This window comes from Ambystoma mexicanum, chromosome 1p (assembly GCF_040938575.1).
Source record: "Ambystoma mexicanum isolate Mex_15411 chromosome 1p, UKY_AmexF1_1, whole genome shotgun sequence".
Taxonomy (NCBI): Eukaryota; Metazoa; Chordata; class Amphibia; order Caudata; family Ambystomatidae; genus Ambystoma; species Ambystoma mexicanum.
The window spans coordinates 1,469,382,310-1,469,402,982 of NC_090921.1; the positions used below are offsets into that span (position 1 = coordinate 1,469,382,310).

Here is a 20,673-nt window from a genome sequence, read left to right on the forward strand (position 1 = left end):
ATCGGATCAGCAAATTGTATTGCAATGTGACAATTTATTGGGAAAAGGACTGGTGAGTACAAGGAACTATGGGGAGTAGGTTGACATTCTGTTTCATTGTTGCGTAAGGCGTTTGTCATGTTGCAAAGCCAATAAAAACTGTTTAAAACAAAAGAACATTTTTAAAAAAAGATGGTTTTGTGATCAGCTGTTGCATGCAGTGATAAAGACTAAAATCTGTTCCAAACGACCAGATCCTAATGCTCCTTGACCTGGACCCATAGACGACATGACAAAGAGTCCCTCACCAAGATTAAAAAGCTTGTTGCGTCTTGAGCATCTTTACTTCACTCAGCTATTCTAAGAGGTTTAGAGTCAAGTATAAGGGGCTAGAAATTCTCCTTTACTGAGGAGAGGATACATAAAATACAAAAGTGATAACCCCCTCAATACTCCACATACACACCAGTTCTTGCTAAAAATACATTGATCACTTTTGAAAAATGTGAAGCCTGGTCTATGGGATGTGTGAAGGCATCATGAAGCAAGACAGATTCAAAGTTCCAACAGAATTGCTATATTAAATAATGTCAGGATGGAATAGGACGAAATGTCTGAAAAAAATAAAATTACCGACCCCAACAGACACCACAAAAAGTTTTAAAAAACTGCAGGAGGGATGCGGTGTGTCCCGCAACACCTCGCTAACTATACTACACCAGTATAGTGAGCTGGGGAAACCCCTGAAGCTGCCCAAAAAAACAAAGCTGGTTCCCGATCACGCCACAGTGAATCTTGAAAAGGTAAGTAGGGTGTGGGTATGTTGGGGGTGCGGGTGGGAGTGTAAGTTTGTAGGGTTTTGAAATGGATGTTCGCATGGGAATGTACGAACATTTTGTAGTGTGTACATTTCTGTCACAGATTATTCCACCTCTGAAATTTCTCGTAGATGAGTCAGGATGGATGAAAGCCCATCTTGCCCTATAGTATGGTGGGATTTCCCTACCTTAAAGAAACTAAGGAAAGTGTAAGTCAGAGTTCAACTTAAAAGTCTTGTCTGTGTCCAAAGCCTATCCCCGTCAAAACTAAAGCTAAACAATGTGCAGGGAGGTCAGCAATGTCAGAAATAGTGATTAAAGTTCTGACCTTTACCAGCTCTTAGCTTACTTTTCAGCTCTCCGCCACCCCCAAGTTCAAAAAAGTCAATTTGTACCAATCTTTCAATAGTCATAACTTCTTAATTCACTCCAGCAATGTCTTTGGCTTTCACAATTGAGGGATCCCTGGGGTAGGCGCAGTTGTCGGACCACATGGTCCGCCCATTACAGGTTGCGCAACCAGGAACCCTAGGCTTTCTAGCCCACACCCATTCTTCTGCCTCTGCCCATGTGTCAATGTCCACACTCACTTCTTGTCAGCCTATTGGCTTTGTCGCACTGTATTCATGCATATTCTTCAGTTAGTGGTCTTTCAGCTCCTTCACCACCTTGTCGCCATGCGCAATCTTCCATACTTTCCGTGTTTCATAGTTTGCTTTCAATTAGGCAATATTTGAATGTCACCTTTCACTTGTCATAAGAACGTAGCTTTGCCAAAAAGTTAATTCAGTTTTGTATTAGTATTTGCCATGGCTTAGCCATTTGCCTTATATTGTCCCCAATTTGCTTTTAACCCGTGGCGTTGCATTTGTTTTATCATGCGGTTAATATTTCATTCATTCAGCATCGGCCTCGCTTTCCCACAGCCCCCCCAGGTTCGAGCAACTTTCCCCTTCTTCACTCACCGGCTTCAGGCGTTCCCTCGGAGGTAGCTGTACTCTGCTTTTCGGCTCTGCCATCTGGCTTTCTTCCAACTGCGAGCCCTCCTCGCATTTTGGTTTATTCTTGCCAGAAGCTCGGCTTCTTCCCCACGCAGAGCTCACTGCTTCCTTTTCCTTGCCACTCTGCATATCTATGACCATGGAGTCTCCCAGAGCTGTGGTCTTCTTGCGGCCCACATGGTACTTGGCTCCACAGTTCCTCTGGATCATCTGCTGGCGTCCTGACCATCCTGCAGGTCCCACCATGGCTGCCTCCTCATAATCAGGATTTGCTGCCATTATCCTCCCTTGTTATATACCATCCTCCCTTGTTATACACCAGCAACCACTTGACAGGCGGCAGGTGCGAGATCCAAATGGCAATTGGCTGGTTGCAATTAGAGGAGAACTTGGGACATGCCTGACCTTTACAACACTGCAGGCCTCTTCCTCAGCTTAGTACTAGAGTGGTGAAATTACTTAAGAGTGTTCATTGCACCTAGTCACCTCTTCCTCATCCCAGTACTATAGTAGGTTAAATGATGGGTGTTGTTTTGCATTAGCCCATAAAGGCCAGGGAAGAGTTAGGTTGGCTCTCATAACGGAAAGGGGAATTGCATGTCTCGTCTGTGGATACCCTCTTCCCAATCACTGAGAACCCTCCACCCAGGTGAACCTCCCTAGCTTCTTCACCCCCAGGGTCAGGATCCAATAGCGAGAAGAGGATCCAAGGGCAGTAGGTGCGAGGATACCCTCAGGATTCACAGATGAAAGTCAAATGGCACTGCATGAAGGTAATCATTGTGGTGTTGGGAGGTCGTTCAGACGAGTATGGAGGTCATTCTCCCCTGGTAAGGCAGTGCAGGCTGGGGTAGGGGAGGAACATTTGCAGCAGCCAGCCTCAGGGCAAGTTCAAAGTGGTGTCCATTTTAAAACTTCAACCTGCTCTATCCCAATTTGGGGCCTCTGTTTGCAACAAACTATTACCTAGTGTGATATCATGCAAACCGTTGCATGCCAAGGTGTGTATATTTATATGTTATTTATTCATGAAAACCGAAATTAGCAGAGAGAATTTATCCCATTCTTGGAGAATTGTGCAAAACGCAGTCCCTCATCTTCGAATGCACAGCAAGACTTCAGTATCAAAGGGCAATGGTGCTTGGGGTGTTGTAACCAGATACCTATTACTGGGGAATAGTACATCTCCAGCTCAAACACATGTAGAACCAAAACTACACATCTAGATTGAAAGCTGAAGAGGTGTAATTAAAGCAATATGATATGGCATTTATAACGCACCTATACACAAGTGTTTCAAGGTGCGACGAGGCAAGAGAGGGGAACAGGGAGGACAAAGGAAGATCTTACTAAGCCTAGTGACATGGAGATCGCGCAAGTCAAGGGAGGGGAAGTGCCAAACATGGGATAAAAACCATGGGATAAATAAGTAGTGCGGCCAGTAAGTGGCAAGTGCGAGGGTTAAAGTGCAGACAGCAGGCATCTAGTAAGTTCAGGTACTGGGCCTGTAGGGTTGCAGGTACAGACCAAAGTACAACGTTTGCCAGGAGGCAGTGCAGGGTTGCAACTGGGAGGGCAGGGACCTGGGCCCGAATTCAGAGGGTAACCAGGTGACTAGTGCATTATCAGACAGGAGATCAGCAGGGGAGAAGAGAAGCAGAAGCAAAGAGGAAGAACGTGAGGTGCTTCCAGAACCGGAGAAGGTTCTGCTCAAGTTTCAGAGAGGCAGGGAGGCTGTTCCAGAGGGAGGAGACAGCCGAAGAAAGGTCTGCCCCCAACTTGTTGCTTGGAGAAGCGTCGGACCCTCAAGGAGTTGGAGGAGCGAAGAGCTCGAGTAGGAAGATATTTCTGAAGACAGAGTTGGAGGTATTGCGGTCCCAGGTTCCAGAAGGCCTTGTGGACAATGCAGAGGGTCTTGAACTTGATCCTTGCAGCCAATGGAGAGATTTCACAGCTGGAGGGATACAATCCCTGGGCTTGAGGTCAAGTCCTGCAATCCTGTTCTGGATGAGTTGTAGAGGACAGAGAGTAGAGGCAAGCAGATTTAAAAAGAGGCTGTTGCAGTAGTACAGCCTAGAGAGGACAAGAGTTCTGGAGACATTGAACTTTTGGGGGAAGACGAGGAAAGGAAGAGTACCTCAGAGGAGGTACTGCTGTTAGTTTGACTTCTTCTCTCCTCGCATCTGACTTCTCTAAGGAGTGAGAGTCAAAGATGACCCCCTAGGTTCTTAGCCTCACAGTTGGGAGCAGGAAGAGGGCCAAGAGTGGCCAGCCAGAGAGTGATAGGAAAGTAAGGTGCACGTGTGCCAATGAGGAGGATCTCAGTCTTACTGGCATGGAGGCAGAGATCACTGGCGGCAGACCACTCCTGGATTGTGGAGAGACAATCCGGGATGAGCGAGGGAGAAGAGGTGGCAGAGGAAAGCCTGAAAGCGAGCCTAGTGCTGTCCGCATAGCACTGAAAGTTGGAGCAGAGAGCAGCAATGCAGTGGGGAAGGAGGGGTGAAAGAAAGGTGCCAGGTATTGGTTGAACAGCTATGGAGAAAGGCTAGACCCCTGGGGAACACCACAATTAGAGGGTGAGATAGAGGAAGGACCCAAGTTGGACTTGGGAGGGTTGGTCTGAGAGGAAAGGGGTCAGCCAGGCCAGGGCCCGATTAGCAATACCCAGTTGACCATGGAGCTGGTAGAGCAGGATGGCATGGTTGACTGTTGAAATCAGAAGAGAGATCAAGAAAGATTAGGACAGAGGGGTGATTAGCATCAAGGTTAGAGAGCAGGGGGGGCGTGGCCAACTGCGCGATGCAGTAGACGTGTGCTCTCGGAGCTCCCGCGACCGCGGCCCAACATCCTGCTACATTCGACCATTTGCAGTGCTTGGGGGTTCCCCAAGATAAGCCCCCCAGTGCCCGATACCCTGGAGCGCATCTGGGGCGATTTCCAGCCCGAAACGCCCAGGAACCGCGGAGACAGCAACGAAGGTGGGGAACGCCGCTGCGGCCCGCGGAGGAAACAAGATGGCCGCCGGGGTGCGCTCTGGGTGAGGAGCGGGTCATCTCAGCATCTCCGTTGCCGGCGGGGACGAAGAGCCAGAGTGCCTGTGCGAGTTGGAGGCGCAGGCGAGCCCCCCCGAGGGAACCAGTGAGGGGAGCCGCCTGCCCGATCGAAGAAAGGAGCGGACAGCTGAACGCTGCGAGGGAGTCCCGTGCACTGCCTCGGCGGCCCCGCCGGTGAGTGCCTGCTGCTGTTGCTGGGGGTCCCTGCGCGAGACTCATCCCGCCTGCTCGGGAGACCCCAAATTCGCTGGGAATCCCGAAACCCGACTCCATCCTGGGAAGCCGGCACGAACACCGGACACAACTCCCCCCCCCCCCCCCGAGAGCAGACATATTGAAACCGCGGGCTGAACCATCCGGCGGGGCCCACGCCTCCGCGAGGCTTTGTTTGCTCCCCCCCGACCCCTGGGAAATACTACGTGATACTGTTGAGGGAGAAGGCGGCCCCTGGGGCGCGCCGCCGGGCAACGCCTGGAGAGACGGCTGGGGGTCTCTGCTGCAGCCGAGGGGGCCATTCGGGTCTCTCCTGCCCCCCCCCTAGAACTACAAGCACCGAGGATCTAATAACAGAAGGTGGGGATACGCCGATACGCGGCCTCCATCCCAACGGGGTATAACAACCCCCTAGCGCCGGTGGTCGGGCCAACACATCCACTGACACGAGTTCGCCACCCGGCTCTCTACGCCCTTCTCTTCCCCCCACCTGCCTCGGTCGGGGGGACTGCCCGCGTCCACAGAAGGTGTGCAAGAGGGCGCCCGTGAGGCAGTGACCATGGGGAAAGACAAGATTAGAAGATCGGCCACGCAAAACAGAATCGACCAATATACGGTTCCCCCATCGCAACCTCCTGACACTCCACTGCTGCCGTCGGTCGAAGAGGACTCTGCATCTGGGCTCTCCCTAAGGGATGTCATGGCAGCTATAGCGGACTCCCGCTCATCGATGGAGCAAAAAATGGACGGAATCAGTCTCGACGTGTCCCTCCTCCGACATGACCTGCAGAAACTATCGGCACGCACTGGGGAGGCGGAGCAGCGCATCTCCAACACGGAGGACGGGTTGCAAGCAGTACAACAACAGCTCCAAGGAGTCACCGCCAAACTTAAAACTCTGGAAGCCAAAGTCGAAGAAGGGGAGGGCAGATCCAGGCGCAATAATATCCGCATCCTCGGTATCCCCGAGAAAGCTGAAGGCCCCTGTATGGAGCTTTTCTTGGAGCAATGGCTGATGGACCTGTTCGACCAACGATCCTTTTCTAAATTCTTCTCTGTAGAGAGGGCACACCGAATGCCCACTGGCAGACCAGTGCCTGGTGCTCCACCGCGAACGGTGATAGCAAAGCTACTGAACTACCGAGACCGAGACGCGCTGCTGCACCTCGCACGAACCAAGGGCACGACCACATTCAACGGGTCCAAGATAGCCTTCTTTCCGGACTATACCCGTGCAGTCCAGAAAGCGAGGCAATCCTTTGAGAAGCTGAAGCGACAGCTGCAAGCGATGGGAGTCAAGTACGGCCTGCTTTTCCCGGCCCAGCTGAAAATATATTACAGGGGTACAACAGTCCACTTCAACGACCCAAGGGAGGCCTGGCGTTGGGCAGAGCAGCACATAGAGGGGGACTGGTCGGCGCCCCGGCCCAACAGGGAGAGAAATCCTAGACCACCACCGGCACATCCTCCACATCCTCCGGATCCGGGTCAACCACCCTCACCGAACCAACCGGCGGAGGCCGGAGACTGAACAGGATTGCTCCTTACGGAGGGGTCTGCCCCCACAAGCGGGAGCACGCCCGAATTGGTGTTGCAGGGGGTGTGGGAGAGTACCACAGCACTGCTATAAGTTATCTAAGTCATTAATAGTGCGGTCTGCAGGGGCACTTCTTCCGTTGCAAGTGGAGAAAGCAACGGGGGCCCCCCCCTCCATTCGTTAACTTCTTCTAGTGTTAATCTGTACAAGGGTTTGTAAGGCTGTCACCTTACGTTGTTGAGGGTCAGCGATGTTGGGGCGACAGGTACTTCGTGTTGGGGTGGAGTATGGGGTGGGGGTGGGAAAGGAAAGTTTCAATGGGTTCACTGTTACCCCAGGAGCAACGCGTCACCGCAAGCTCCGAGGTTTGTTGAAGTTGAAGTTCACGGCAACACGAGGCTACAAATGGTTCAGGCAGCACATCACTCAGCATTCATGGCAATACTGCGATACACCACTGTTGGGGATCCCCTCCTCGGAATACACCTGGTCAATCTCTTGTGTGAGTCCTTAGATGGCACCTTTACAACCCCAGTCGACCCCGACTGAACATCCAAAGTCTCTCAAGGTGCTCACCTGGAACGTTAATGGGATGGGCTCGGCGATCAAGAGGCGCTTGATTAAACATATTCTCAGTAGACACTCCCCCGACGTGGCCCTGCTATCCGAAACCCACTTGGCGGGTTCGAAATGTTTGCATTTCCAATGCACAAACTACAGGGCTGCCTTCCATGCGGGATATACAATGGGATCCAGGGGTACTCTCATCCTCATACATAAACGTGTCCCTTTCACCCTCCAGTGCTTAGAGCAAGACCCACAGGGCCGCTATGTGCTGATCCTTGGTACGCTTGGGAACGTAAGGGTCGCCTTCGTCTCGGTGTACTCCCCGCCCGGACTGGGGCAGGAGCTACTGGACGAATTGACTGCCCTCATAGGTAAACACCAACCTGACGAGCTGTTTCTGGGTGGAGACTTTAATGATGTCATGTGCAATTCCACTGATCGTACACATCGCAACCCGGACACCCCCACAAAGCTCTCTACCTTTACTTCTGCCTTGGGCCTGGGTGATGTATGGCGGGAACTGCACCCGGATGTCAGGGGATACTCCTTCCACTCTGGTGCCCACGGTTCCCTCTCCAGAATTGATTATCTCTTTGTTCCACATACAGATCTCTATAAGGCAACGGCGGCGGAGTTCCTTCCCCGGGGCATCTCAGACCACTCGCCTCTGCTGGTGGAGATCCGCACGCGGGGTGTTTCCCCCGCTAGGACATGGAGACTGAATACTTACTATCTGGGCTCCCCCGAACTTGTTGATCACCTCACTGAAGTCTCTACTGAGTATTTTGAAATTAATGACAACGGAGAACAGGATCCAGTGGTGGTTTGGGAGGCCTATAAGACCGTTTTGCGGGGTGCCTTAATCTCCTGGGTGGCAAATAGGCGAGAGAGGCTCCGGGAAGTAACAGAGGCGGAGGGTGAACTGGCCCAATGTGAGAATAAGCACACCCTTGACCCATCCCCGCAGACCCAGCTCTCCCTTAAACGAGCCACCGAGCGGCTCCGAAACCTCCTATTAGATAATGCTAAACAAGCCCATTGGGACTCCAGAGCCAGAATTTATGAGCACGGAGACAAAGCTGGCCGAATGCTAGCCTGGTTGGAGAGGAGAGATGAGGGACAACGATGTGTTCGTGAGATTGTCAACTCACGGGGTGAAAGGTTTCAATCGGATGCAGAGATAGCTGAGGCTTTCGCCCAATTTTATGAAACACTTTATCGGGCTCCGACCTCGCGGCTGGACCCGTCCCTTCTAAATGACATATCACTCCCGACTCTCTCAGTACAACAAAGGGTGAAGCTGGACTCTGATCTCTCAGAGACCGAGGTGGTGGACGCACTAGCCCAGCTGCAGACCGGGAAGACGCCAGGCCCGAACGGGTTTCCGGTGGAGACGTGGCAGAAGCTGGGAGGGGTCAGCATAGCCTCATCTCTCCATAAAATGTTATTGTCAGCCCGGGAACAGGGCGCTCTCCCGCAGGATCTGTGCAAGGCCACCATCGTGGTCATCCCCAAACCGAGCAAACCCCAGGAACAATGTGCCTCCTATAGGCCGATCTCGTTGATCAATGGTGAGGCTAAGGTCCTCGCCAAGCTCCTGGCCAATAGGTTACAATCAGTGGCCGATACCCTAATACACCCGGACCAATGTGGCTTCATGCCACACAAATCAACCCGAATGAATCTGCGTCGACTCCATTTAGCGTTAGAGAGGGCTCCTGCCATTGACATTCCGCTGGCCCTTCTGGCAGTTGACTTTGAGAAGGCTTTCGACTAGGTCCGATGGGATAGCCTCTGGGAGATCATGGCACGTATGGGCTTTGGGGAGGAGTTCATGGGATGGGTGAAATTGCTGTACACAAATATATGGGCGGAGGTCAAGGTGAATGGGTGGACCTCTCGTCCCTTTCGACTGGGACGTGGCAGGGGTGTCCCCTCTCCCCCCTTCTCTTCGCCCTGGCGATAGAACCATTGGCTATATGGCTTCGCCAGAGCACATCCTGGATGGGATTCAGATGGCCAGAGGGACACGAGGACCGGATATCTTTATATGCGGACAACCTCCTGTTATACCTGGGAGACCCTGCCCGAACTTGCCCCATAGTGACTCAGATTCTTGTCCGATATGGGAGATTTAGCGGTCTAAGGATCAACTGGAAGAAATCTGTTTTCTTTCCAGTGAAAGGAGGAGAACAGCCCGACCCACAGGAATGCCCTTATCAAATAGAACAACTTGGTTTCCGATACCTTGGGATTTGGATCACATCGGACCTAACTGGCTATAGCAGGCATAACTGGATCGATTCTCTAATGATGTACAGCACTGGAAGCTTCTTCCCCTGACCCTCATGGGTAGAGCCGCTCTCTTTAAAATGTTGGCTCTTCCGCGATTCCTTTACGTCCTTCAGAACGCCCCCTTGCAGATCTCGGGGGCCGAATTTGCCCGGGTGGAAACTCTCCTTAGGGAGCTCCTGTGGGGTGGTGGACAAGCGCGCATAGCCCTGGCTACACTTCAGAGGTCGATCTGGGAGGGTGGGATCGGAGTGCCCCGCCTTCAGACCTACTATTGGGCCTCACAATTAGTGGTGGTCAATGACCTACTGCATGGGGACCGGGAACTACCCCACATTAAGGCCGATGTGGCAACCATGCATGACACCGATCCACTACAGCTACTGTACGACACCCCCCCTAGATCCTCCCCACTAACGATGAGGGCACAGATCACTACCACTTGGAGGCAAGTGCACAACTTTGTGGGATGGGGGAACAAGATATCAGCGGCGCAACCCCTATGGAGAAATGCCAACCTGAAGGAAATGTCGAGGTTCGAACCTTGGCCGTGTTGGGTGAGAGCTGGGATACAGAAAGTGGGAGATGTTCTTAGCGGTGAGAATCTTGCCCCGTTTGCGGTCCTGCAGCACAGGTTTCGACTCCCTGACACCGAAAGATACCACCATATGCAAATGTCCCACGCCCTAAGAGTCCACATAGCGCTGGACGACAGCATACCGGAGTACTCACCTATAGAACGTAACATTCTACCTGAATACATCCCCTCCAAATGCACATCCATTCTTTACAATGCCATTACATCCTTTGCGACTCCTGAATTGATCAGCTTAAAGGCCAAGTGGGAAACAGATGTAGGAAACATTGACCCCGAGGACTGGATACGGGTACTAATGCACCCCAGGGAAACTGCCATCTCCTCGAGACTCAGACTAGTGCAACTTAAAATACTACATAGAGTGTATTATCCTAGAACTGCACTGTTTGGATGGAAGAGGGCAACAAACCCAAATTGTCTTAGGTGTGGGATCGAGGAGGGGACCTTCTTTCACATTCTGTGGTCCTGTCCCCGCATCCGAACTTTCTGGGAGGCCTGTTGTCGGGAACTGACCCGGATACTCTCCACTTCAATAGAACTTGACCCGAAGGTCCTAATCCTGGGAGCGCCAGGGGAGTATGAACTGAATAAATGGGGAGAACTCTTATTGCATACGGCGACGGCCCTGATGAAGCGGAACATTGCACAAAAATGGGGAGTCCCCGAATCTCCGACGATGGAGCAATGGGCGATAGACATGGACACATGTGCTATGTTTGAAAGACGGGTCTATAATGCAAGAGGCTGTCCCAACAAAGCCTCTAAAATATGGGCGGCATGGGAGATGGGAGGGCCTTGAGGAGTGAGGCCTTGAGAGTTGCCCCTTTTGAATATTCACACTGTGAATTGCAGGTGTGCCCCCTGTGAACGGTAATGATATACTACTGCTGCTGAATGGGTCATGTGGGCCTCATCTGATGTAGCTGCCTCTTTTTTCTCTTTTCTCCTTTCTCTTTTGCCTCTCTTTTGGTTTTGGCCTATTATGTCTACGTTATGACTAAATGAAAATAAAATGTTTTATAAAAAAAGGTTAGAGAGCAGGTCACATACACATTTTTATTAAAATCCATCTACACATGTTCTTTGAAAGCTGCACAAACATTCAGAATAGAATGCTACACATCTGTTCAGAGAAGCTGTTCCGAGAAAGGTTTTCTAATTCAAACATGTAGGAGCCAGTTGTAATCAGATCTTGCTAACATTTAAATAATCTGCATATAGCCAATGCATCCACAACCTCACACTTGGATAGGGGAGCCAAGTGAAAGGACTTCATTGTTTAAATGTTTGTTCAAGTAACGTTTATCCAACACCATATTTGGCTTGATTCTTGGAGTAAACCAACTGTTCATGTAGAATGGATTCCATTTAAAGATGCCTACACTGGCCGAAAAGTAGCAATGTTATTAAAGTAAATTCTGTTGCCTAGATAGAAGCAATAGAAAGGCCTAGTTCTCTTTAGAAAGTAATACACATATTTGAGACTGGAAATGAATGATAGCGTGTAAACCAGTAGAGATTCATACAGGAAGGGAAATTTAATTTGATCAATTGTGTTTGAGTCAGTAACACTGTAGTGATCTCCCAGGCAAAAAGCTGAAGACCACCTTGGTTTAAAAGGGACTCTTGCCTACATTTCCAATTTGGAGGAACTCACTGTTTATTGCCCGGAATGGTGGGGACGTTTAGCAGGGTACATGAGATTAAGCATATTGCCCTAGCTGAACCAGTAAATGAATACTAACAACAATAAGTCTACAATATAGATTATCCTTACTTGACAATGAGGCCACTCTGCTGCTTTCGACACTCTGGATCATGCTCTTCTTCATTATCTCAGGTCTAGGTTTCAGTGCGGCAAAGGATTTGTTTCTACTTGACAGATCACACTTATTCAGTGTCCTAGGCCAATCTTTCTTACTCTACTCTCCCTCACTAGTATGGGGTTCCCCAGGGCTTGGTCCTGGGTCGCCCACCTTTCTCTTTACACAATCTCCTTGCCTCATTTCTTCCTTTTGTCTCCCTCATCTCTATGCTGATACACAACGCTTTCATTTGTTTCCCTCTTTTCTCCACACACTACTTACTTCCCGTCTTCTTGCAATCCAATCTTGAGGTTGGCCCACTTTATCCATCTAATAAGTGCTTTTCTTTCCTGCCACAACTCTTCCTACTCCTTTGCCACCCCGCACCCTTCGATTTCCTTTCATCTCTCTTCCAGTTTCTATTTCTGCCTGCAACCGTGGTGTCATTCTTGACCACTCTATGTTCTGGTCATTTCCATCTCTTTAATATTCGGAAGGCTAGACCATTTCATTCTCTGCCACAAAAACCTTCGTTTCTGCCTTAATCTTCTCATGCATGTTCTGGTGCTCCTCTTTTACTGTGTCTTCCTGCATGTCAACTCTTCCCCCCTTCATTCCACGTATAATTCTGCTAAGCCTCCTTTGTTTCTCATCTTCCAGTCCTGCGACTCACGCCTGGCCTTGCTTCTCTTCAATGCCTCCCCGGCTATTGTTTCATTTTCTCGGTCTTGTTTTTAAATGCCTGCATGGTCTTGCCCCACTTAATTTCTCCTCATCTCCTATGTCCCATCTCATTCTCTCCATCCCGTTTCCCATTTTCTTTTTTACTGTCCCTCGCCCCCCCCCCCCTTTGCTAATTTCTGCTTTTGCCATTTTCCTCTTGGCCCTGAAGCACTCGAACGCTCGTGCTCTTTGTTCTCTGTCCTCCATTTCTGTTTTCCACTTATCTCAAGTCTCATCTCCTTACTGGTTAATTGTGCCCAAGTTTGTTATTATTTGTACAGTTTTTACCACTGTACAGCGCTTTGGCATATAGCGCTATATAGTCAAATTAAAAATGAAAGGGAAGGCAGCAGAAGCTGCACTATATATTTTTTGCTGTAAGATTTGGATACCTAGTGGTACAGAAATGGACCCACACCAAAAAACCTTTGCGGAGGATGTTCAGGATAAATTGGCCATCAACGTCATTTGCTCCTCCTTTCAGTTTGCACCATGAAGGCAAATTATTTACAGCCTACCACAATTTAGACTTCCAGCCTCTTCCTAGTAATTACTACACCTGCTGCTTAGTCAACTCCCAGCCCAGCCGTCTGTCCGTTCCTCTGCTGTCCACCACCCCATGCGATTCTCAACTTCAAGAAAATGTTCAAAATACCATTTGTTGCACGGGCACCTTACAAATAGCCAATAAGTGTCTAGCCACCATCTTAGCTGCCATGTGGCTGCTTTCGTGCAGTCTGAGCAGTAACTGAAGACAGCATCACATGAATTTAGAGATTTTTTTTTAAAAAAGACAATTTCACGCCAAATTTTCAACATTCATGAATCCCACTTTCAGACAATTTCTAAAAGATTTAGTCACCTGAAAAACTCCTGGCCTCATCTGTAGGCACTGCACGCAGATGCCGGAGGTCACTCTTATTTCCAACTAACATTATAACAATGTTGCCGTCCGCATGATCCTGCAGCTCCTTCAACCAGCGCTCTGCATTCTCATATGTCAAGTACTTTGCAATATCATATACTAGGAGCGCACCAACAGCCCCTCGATAATACCTACAAGAAAAAATATTTTAGAAAGAATGCAATTTTACATACTACAAGCTTCAATGTTATCGCCATACATGACAGTACATTGAAGTGCGATTATGCACTGATAACAAAAATTACAACAGGTCTTCAATTTATGGTTGAAGACATTGTTCTGTACCAAACTGTTCCCACACACCATCTACAACTTCAGCAGCGTCACCAAGAGGCAACCGTGCCCCTAAACCTAGCAATTGCCAGATGCACTACCTTTTTTTGTTGTTTTTTTATTCCTTTACTTAGCACTTTCCACTTCACGCCTCCCCCTGCACTTTCTGCCCTACACTTAGGTGTTCTCATGTCACTGAGCCTAGTAAGATTGTTTGTGTTCTCCCTTGTTCCCCTCCCTTGCCTCGGCACGCTGCGAATCACTTGTGTATGAGCACGATACAAATAAAATATCAACCAATTTGCTTACTTGTTTCCTGCTCAATCTAAGGTCAGACTTCCACACCTACTCTGTATTGGTAGATTATCAAATCATTGAATGATCTCAGTTCATACATTAGTGACCCTTCATGTAAGATTTCCCTTCAAAATTTTGAAAATCTCATTCTGGTCCCAAAGACATTTCTGGGACTCTGCCCTGCCACTTATTAACCAAACCAGGCAACTGTACCACAGGTACAGGGATTGAAAAGGGGTGGTTTATTTACAAATTATTCCCAGGAGTCCAGTCTTAACCCCCCCCCAAAAAAATAAACAAATAAAAACACAGGCAAAGGATTGCCAGCAGGCACAATGCCTGACCTGGCAATTTAAGGGCTGAATCATTAGCAGAGAACCTGCTTTAAGAAAGTCACCAAAACCTGGTAGTGTCTTAAGGGTCACCCTTTTAGCCCTACTATAAATTTGTCTTTTCAATGCATAGGAGCCCTCAGCACTGCTCTTGGGGCACGCTGGTGTTTATATTGCCGACTTGTAGCAGACCGATTCCATCCCTGCTCCTCAGTGCCGTGGAGGGTGCCTTACTCTGACATTAAGGGCAACACAGACTGAAACAGCCGACTTTTGATCTAGGACTAGACATAACATTTATTTTTGTCCATCACAAGCCATTGCCTTTTGTTATCAAAAACATTAACCTTGAACATCCTACTCTTGGATTAGGTCATTTTTTTGAGTTGGCTTGGCAAGATTCAAGAATTTATTTGGTACCATAAATCCACTAGGATTGCCAGAGCAAGTCCTTCATACACTCTGCAGTATTTTTAAAAATACTCTAGTACTCCAAAACTGCCTTGGAATCCAAGTGTGTACATTAAACGCAACACATACCCTTCTAGACCATAGTTATGCAGCAAAGATAAACACTTTCCATACTAATAAATGCATTGATCCCCTGCCTAACTCCCATCCATTGTCTAAACCCCCTTCCTAGTTTCCCCTCACTCTTAATTCACTCTTGCTATTCCTCCCAGCAAACAATGGTCTGGTGCACCCTGCCACCCTGGCCACCCCTGATCCCATGAGGTAGTTTTTTTTATTATAAATTACAATTATTATACTGCATGGCCATGATATGGTGCATGGCCATGATATGGTCTGTCAATCAAAACAGTTTCCCCCCTGAATGAAGGTCAAGAAAACCAGCAGCTCTAGTCAGATTTTTCAATGTTACAATGAATTTGCCTGCTGCACATGACTATCCAGGAGCAAAGCTTGCTCACCTATAGGTCACAGTGGTGACAACTCCAGCTTTTTTTTTTTTTTTACTAAAGGATTTCCTCTGGGACGACCTGGATGTCTGGCCACAGTTGTTAGAATAGCTCCCCCACCAACATATTCTCCCAGCACGACATCAAATCCCTGGCAATATTCCTTGAGACCCAGGTCTGAAATGTCGCTGGAGAACTGATCACAATCTGGAGCAGCCACTGAAAGGGCATGAATAACAGAGCCTCAGTTAGCAGAATTCCATGAGACCAGAAGGCAGAGAAAGGCTGAGGCTGCTAGCATGCATGTGTGTGTGTGTGTGTGTGTGTGTGTGTGTGTGTGTGTTCTGGAAAAAAGATACCATCTGTTCAATGCTGTAGACTCTCCTCTGACCGAAAAGCCCTTACCCAAGTGACTAGGACCACTCCAATGAACTGGAGCCTTTGAGAAGGTATAGAGTTGGACATCTGGCAAATCAGAGAAAAGCCCAAGTTGTGCACTAGCCGGCAGGTATCTTCGAGATTGGCTCAATACCTGCACCTGACAAAGGGACAGCTATTCATCCAGGTAGGGAGACACATGAATCCTATCCATCATGAGATGAGCCAACACAAAATTGGGGCTGACCCTTGGGATGGAGGTCAGATCGAAAGGTAGCACCTTGAACTGGCAATGGGAGCTCCCTTTCACAAATCTCAAGAACTTCCTGTCCTTAATGGATCGCCACATAGGTACCCTGGAGGTCCAACAAGGGAGGAAGGTTAGCTCAGGGGCAATTTTGGTCTTTGAAGCAAGACAACACAGCGCAACACAGGTTTGAAACCTGTTCCCTGTGCTTAGAAACTACTTGTTGGTATTAAGGGCGTTACAACTACACAAACCAGTCCTAGCTCCCCCCCTCCCATCCCCGAGGTCCTGGAAGGGCCGGATGCCTCCTTTTTTGGCACTAAATAGTCCCAGGAGGCAGAGATGCGACCCCCAAAGTAAGCAGCATGGAGAAAGACTTCAAAGAAGTGGAAGACAGAGGTCATCAATGACAATACTCCTCGAAGCACTCGTACCAGGAAGGGTATGCAATCGCTGAGCATTCCCAGCCAGTGTCAATTGTGCCTTCCTGTGCATGAAGGACACAGTGGAGGATTCCCATTTCTCTGGAGTCATTTACCAAGGAGGGCATGGGGTGAATGCTAATCCCAATGACTTAGCCATTATTCTCGACTCCTTGAATCGCTCCAGCAACCAGCTTTTGCTCTGAACAAATGCTTGCCATTAAGCAGCATGTCCTGCAGCTTTGCCTAAACCGCCAGTGAAAACCCCAAAGGTTTCTGTTTTATCGGTCTCATGTGTTGCTGCTGATTGTTAATGTGAATGTCCGGGTGTGTGGTCATTAGTAGAATGCGTATGCTATGAACCAACATTAGGTTATAGGGAGAAAGTCACCTGAGAGAGGGGACCTGGGTGTTGGGCACCAGTGGGTCCTCCATGTAATATCTTATGGCCTTGCCGAGAAAGCTATGCAATTTAAGTAAAACTATAAAGACATGCCCGAGCTAAGCAGTGCGTCTTTACATGTTTCAGACATGAAGACATGCATATCATTGATGATGTCCCCATGGATAGTGCAATGCAGTCAGTCGCATCCAAGCAAGCCTGCAGAGCCTGGCATGGCACTTCCTTACTATCACTGACCAGCTCCAGGAATTTCACCTTTCAGTAAATGGGTCTAGGCTTTAGAAATTACTCCAGAGTACTAGTAGTAGGCAGTGAACTATTCATGTGCTTGGGCCTTTTTCCCAAATGCAAAAGCTTTAAGGGCTAGATCATCCATTTTTAGCCCCTCACAATCTGGAGGGAGAGGAGAAGACTAAGCAGAGAGCTTAAAGTGAACTGTGGCCACCTGGACAACCAGCACTTCCAGGAGGGATGCCCAAATTGACATACATCTCCATGCCCTGGCTTGTATTCGCTGGTCAGGTCCTTATCCACGCAGGAGTCAAACAGGGACTTTGCCACAAGGCCAGGACCAGATCTGCAGTAGCCACATTAAGAGAACGGTTGTTTCAGACATGGGCCAGCTTGTTCTGTCCTTGTGGTTTAGCTGATACTCTAAAGCCCAAAGCAACCTTTTTCCCCCCAAACAGAGGCCTGGGAACTTGGAGGGGGAGGTGGCGGTCTAGATGCAACTTAATCGCGTATTCCACCATAGCATTAGGGTTTGACTGACAAACCTCACTGCTCCAACCCAAGACACAAATTGTAATATTGTGAGGGTCAGTGATGGACAACTTGGAACTGCAGTCCCCACCAGAGTTTAAATCCTCACAGCTTGGGAGCTGCTTAGTGGTGCAGTAGAAGATTTTCCCCTATGAACACCATGCTGAGCGTGTGGGGGGGGGGGGGAGGAACAAAGGCAAGGCAGATTTAGAGTGCGTTTGTGCTATTTATCCTGGAGCAACATCATGTCCGCAGTCAAGTAAATGAGTGTTTGTCGAGTTCACTACACCCTGGGGCAAAGCTGGGAGTACAGCTGGCAGTGTGATGATGGAAATGCATCGGAGGAACAGGGCCTGCGTATCCTTGTCCTTTACTGCCTTTTTATCGTGTGTTCTGTCGTGTTTTCTGCGCAGGAGATCATGTGGGACTCCTGGCGGTGCAGCTTTCTTTTGGTGAACAGACCCATGGGATACCCTTACGGCACCCATGGGTGGGGGGTACAACCCTGTGCCCCTGGTGTATGTTTTTGGGCACCTGTGGGTGGCCCACAGAGCAGGGTATGGGCTGGTGGCAGCTCCATGCTGAATTTGACAGGTGCTTGGAGTATCCTCCATTTTTGGATACCCAGGCCCTGTTGATTCCCGATAGAAAACAATATGGCCCCTGTGGCCTCTTGCTTTCTATTGTTTCTATTGCCCGTTACCTTGTTTTCCCAAAGTCCTGGGAAGCCCCGACTGTCCCTTTCCCCTTCCCCCTGGCTGACTGTTGGGTGGAAGTTTCATATATGGTGTTGTGAAGTCCAGTCCAGATTGGCGGGAGCCTTCCCAGTGACTGTATGTTGTGGGTACACCCCGTGGGTGGGACCTTGGTGAATGGAGTGTGTGACCAATATGCACTTCTTGTTGTGGTTGTCTGGTTTCTGGTATGAGACACAAAGACTGAGACAGCCCTGCCCGAAACTGGCCTGAATGCAGTGTGTAGTGTTGAATGGCTGGGTACTTGTCCCAATCCACATTCCTTGTTTTGAGTGTTTGAGAGGGAGGAGGATGGCCTGAATACACTGTATGCCCGATTGGCTGATTGACTGCATGAATGCCCTTCTCTACGATTGGCTGCTGTGGAAGAGAGACAGGATAGTATATCTGGGGACCTCTCACCACTAGAAATTGCTCAGAAGCTGTGTCTACACTTTAAGAGTAACTGGAACTGCTGATCCTCGATGCCCAGCTGGAAGAAGACTTGCTGTTGCATTTGCTCCGACCTGATCTGAAAGCTGCCGAATTCGTCAAAGACTGATCCGAGAGTGGACCTGGTAAGGTGCCCTCTTCCCGTGCTCCGAGGGACCATCGAGCACCGCTAACCTTCGCCAAAGCTCCCTGAAGTCAGACCCTCGAAAGGCTGCCGACCCGAGACGGGCCCGCTGAGGAGAACAAAGTGAAGCACCCAGACTTCGCCGCCGAAGTCCATTGCCGTCGACCAGGGTTTGCAGGTTTGTGTAACCGTTGGAGGCCCGAAGTTGTTGCCCAGACGCGGGGACCACTTGACGCCATGCCGCCAACAACCGGAGCCTCCCGCTCCTTTGCCTAAGAACATTTGAATCGAAGGACTCCCTTGTCTGCAACGTCGACAACTTTGTCCCGCCGGAGAAAGTCAAGGCCGCCGACGAGAATCCGCCGGTGGGTTTGCCGCCACCCAGTGACCACAAAGACTTCGACGACCTTGCTGGGCCACAGTTCTTCAGAAACTCTTTGCGGACCTGATCAATTTCCAAGGTGCCCCGCAGGACGTCGCCGACAAGCACCGCCTGGATCGACGCCGTGGTCTCGGAACCCTCGAACTTCGACGCCAAGTTCACCTTCTTCGACGCCTCTCGACGATCCGTGACTCCTGCTAGAAAGGGGGGGAATCAAGAAGGATCCGTCGACGCTTCTTCGAAGAAGTCCACCAGGTACATTGGGGGTAAAAACATAGGCGAGAACAAGATTATTGAGCAATATATGGACTGGGCTTGTGCTATATATCCTTATTTTACAGGTTGCCCAGATTGGGGGCGGGGGGGAATCTCCACACAACTGTGCTTAACGGTAGAGGCCAGTATTCTGCCTATTGTTTCAACCATCTTGCTTTCCCTCCCATCTTTATTGCTTGTTTCCTTGTTATTGATCTGTGTGACATTCTAACAGTATAGTTGATGCACTTTAATGAGATCTGATAATATTGGTGGTACCACTTTAGAATTGTATACATTAACCATTGTTGATTTCCGAGTACAAAGTGCATTATTGTGATAGTGTACATACCTTTGAATATTAATTATATAAAGACTCTGTTTCCAGTAACAGTGTGTGGACATTCCTTTGTGGGGGTTCCGGGACTACACTGCAAATAAGAACCAGCCTGCATCACCTCCTGAGAAGCTAGGCCTTGATTGCTCGTCCATTGCAACCGCATAGAGAATCTTGGCTGGGGTCCTCAGTGCATCTCCTCTGCCATATAGACCGCAGAAGTACAGACACCCCCCCACCGGTATCTTTACAGGCAGGCAAAAAGAAAATGGTGGCTGTGGGATGATAAACTGCATTGAAGTTATCATATGTGATTCTAGGAATTACAGATGAGAATAAATGTAATCAGGTGTGCAGCTAGAAAGGTTTCTACCAAAAGCTGCGCAAGAGCAGGTGACCCAGAGGTCACTTGGATCTGGACAAGAGTTTGTATCCATGGAATGCATCTTTGGATTATGGCATCTACTCCGAAAATGCAAGGCTTGTAATACAACTTTTCAGGATTGCCTTTTCCACAGATCACAAATCATATCAACATTTTCCATCATATATATCAGTCAACAGATAAGAATGTCATCCATGTCATCATCCTCCTTTTAAACATCCAGTTGATAGGAGGAAACTGTTTTGGTGACCAATCTGCCCAGACTATTGGGCTCCTGCGACTTGACCTTGTTGGCAAAGAAGCCTGCCCTCCTGGTCTTGACTACTAGATCCAGGCTGGTTTGTTTGATATAGCGCAAAACCAAAACACTCAGGTAGCTGGGTGCAAGCAATACAAGGATACTTCGGAAGCTTAGTTACAGTGGTGGTAGGTGGGTACATACATAGAATGCATAC

General features: G+C 49.1%; 1 protein-coding gene across 1 annotated transcript in view; it reads right to left on the bottom strand.

Moving 5' to 3' along the window:
* LOC138455743 (ras-related protein Rab-11A-like) overlaps window positions 1–20,673 on the bottom strand; it is a 218,987-nt gene that overhangs the window by 127,695 nt on the left and 70,619 nt on the right. Inside the window, exon 3 of the mRNA XM_069607131.1 lies at window positions 13,452–13,645. Coding sequence (XP_069463232.1) covers window positions 13,452–13,645 — 194 coding nt within the window. The remainder of the gene's footprint in view (window positions 1–13,451; window positions 13,646–20,673) is intronic.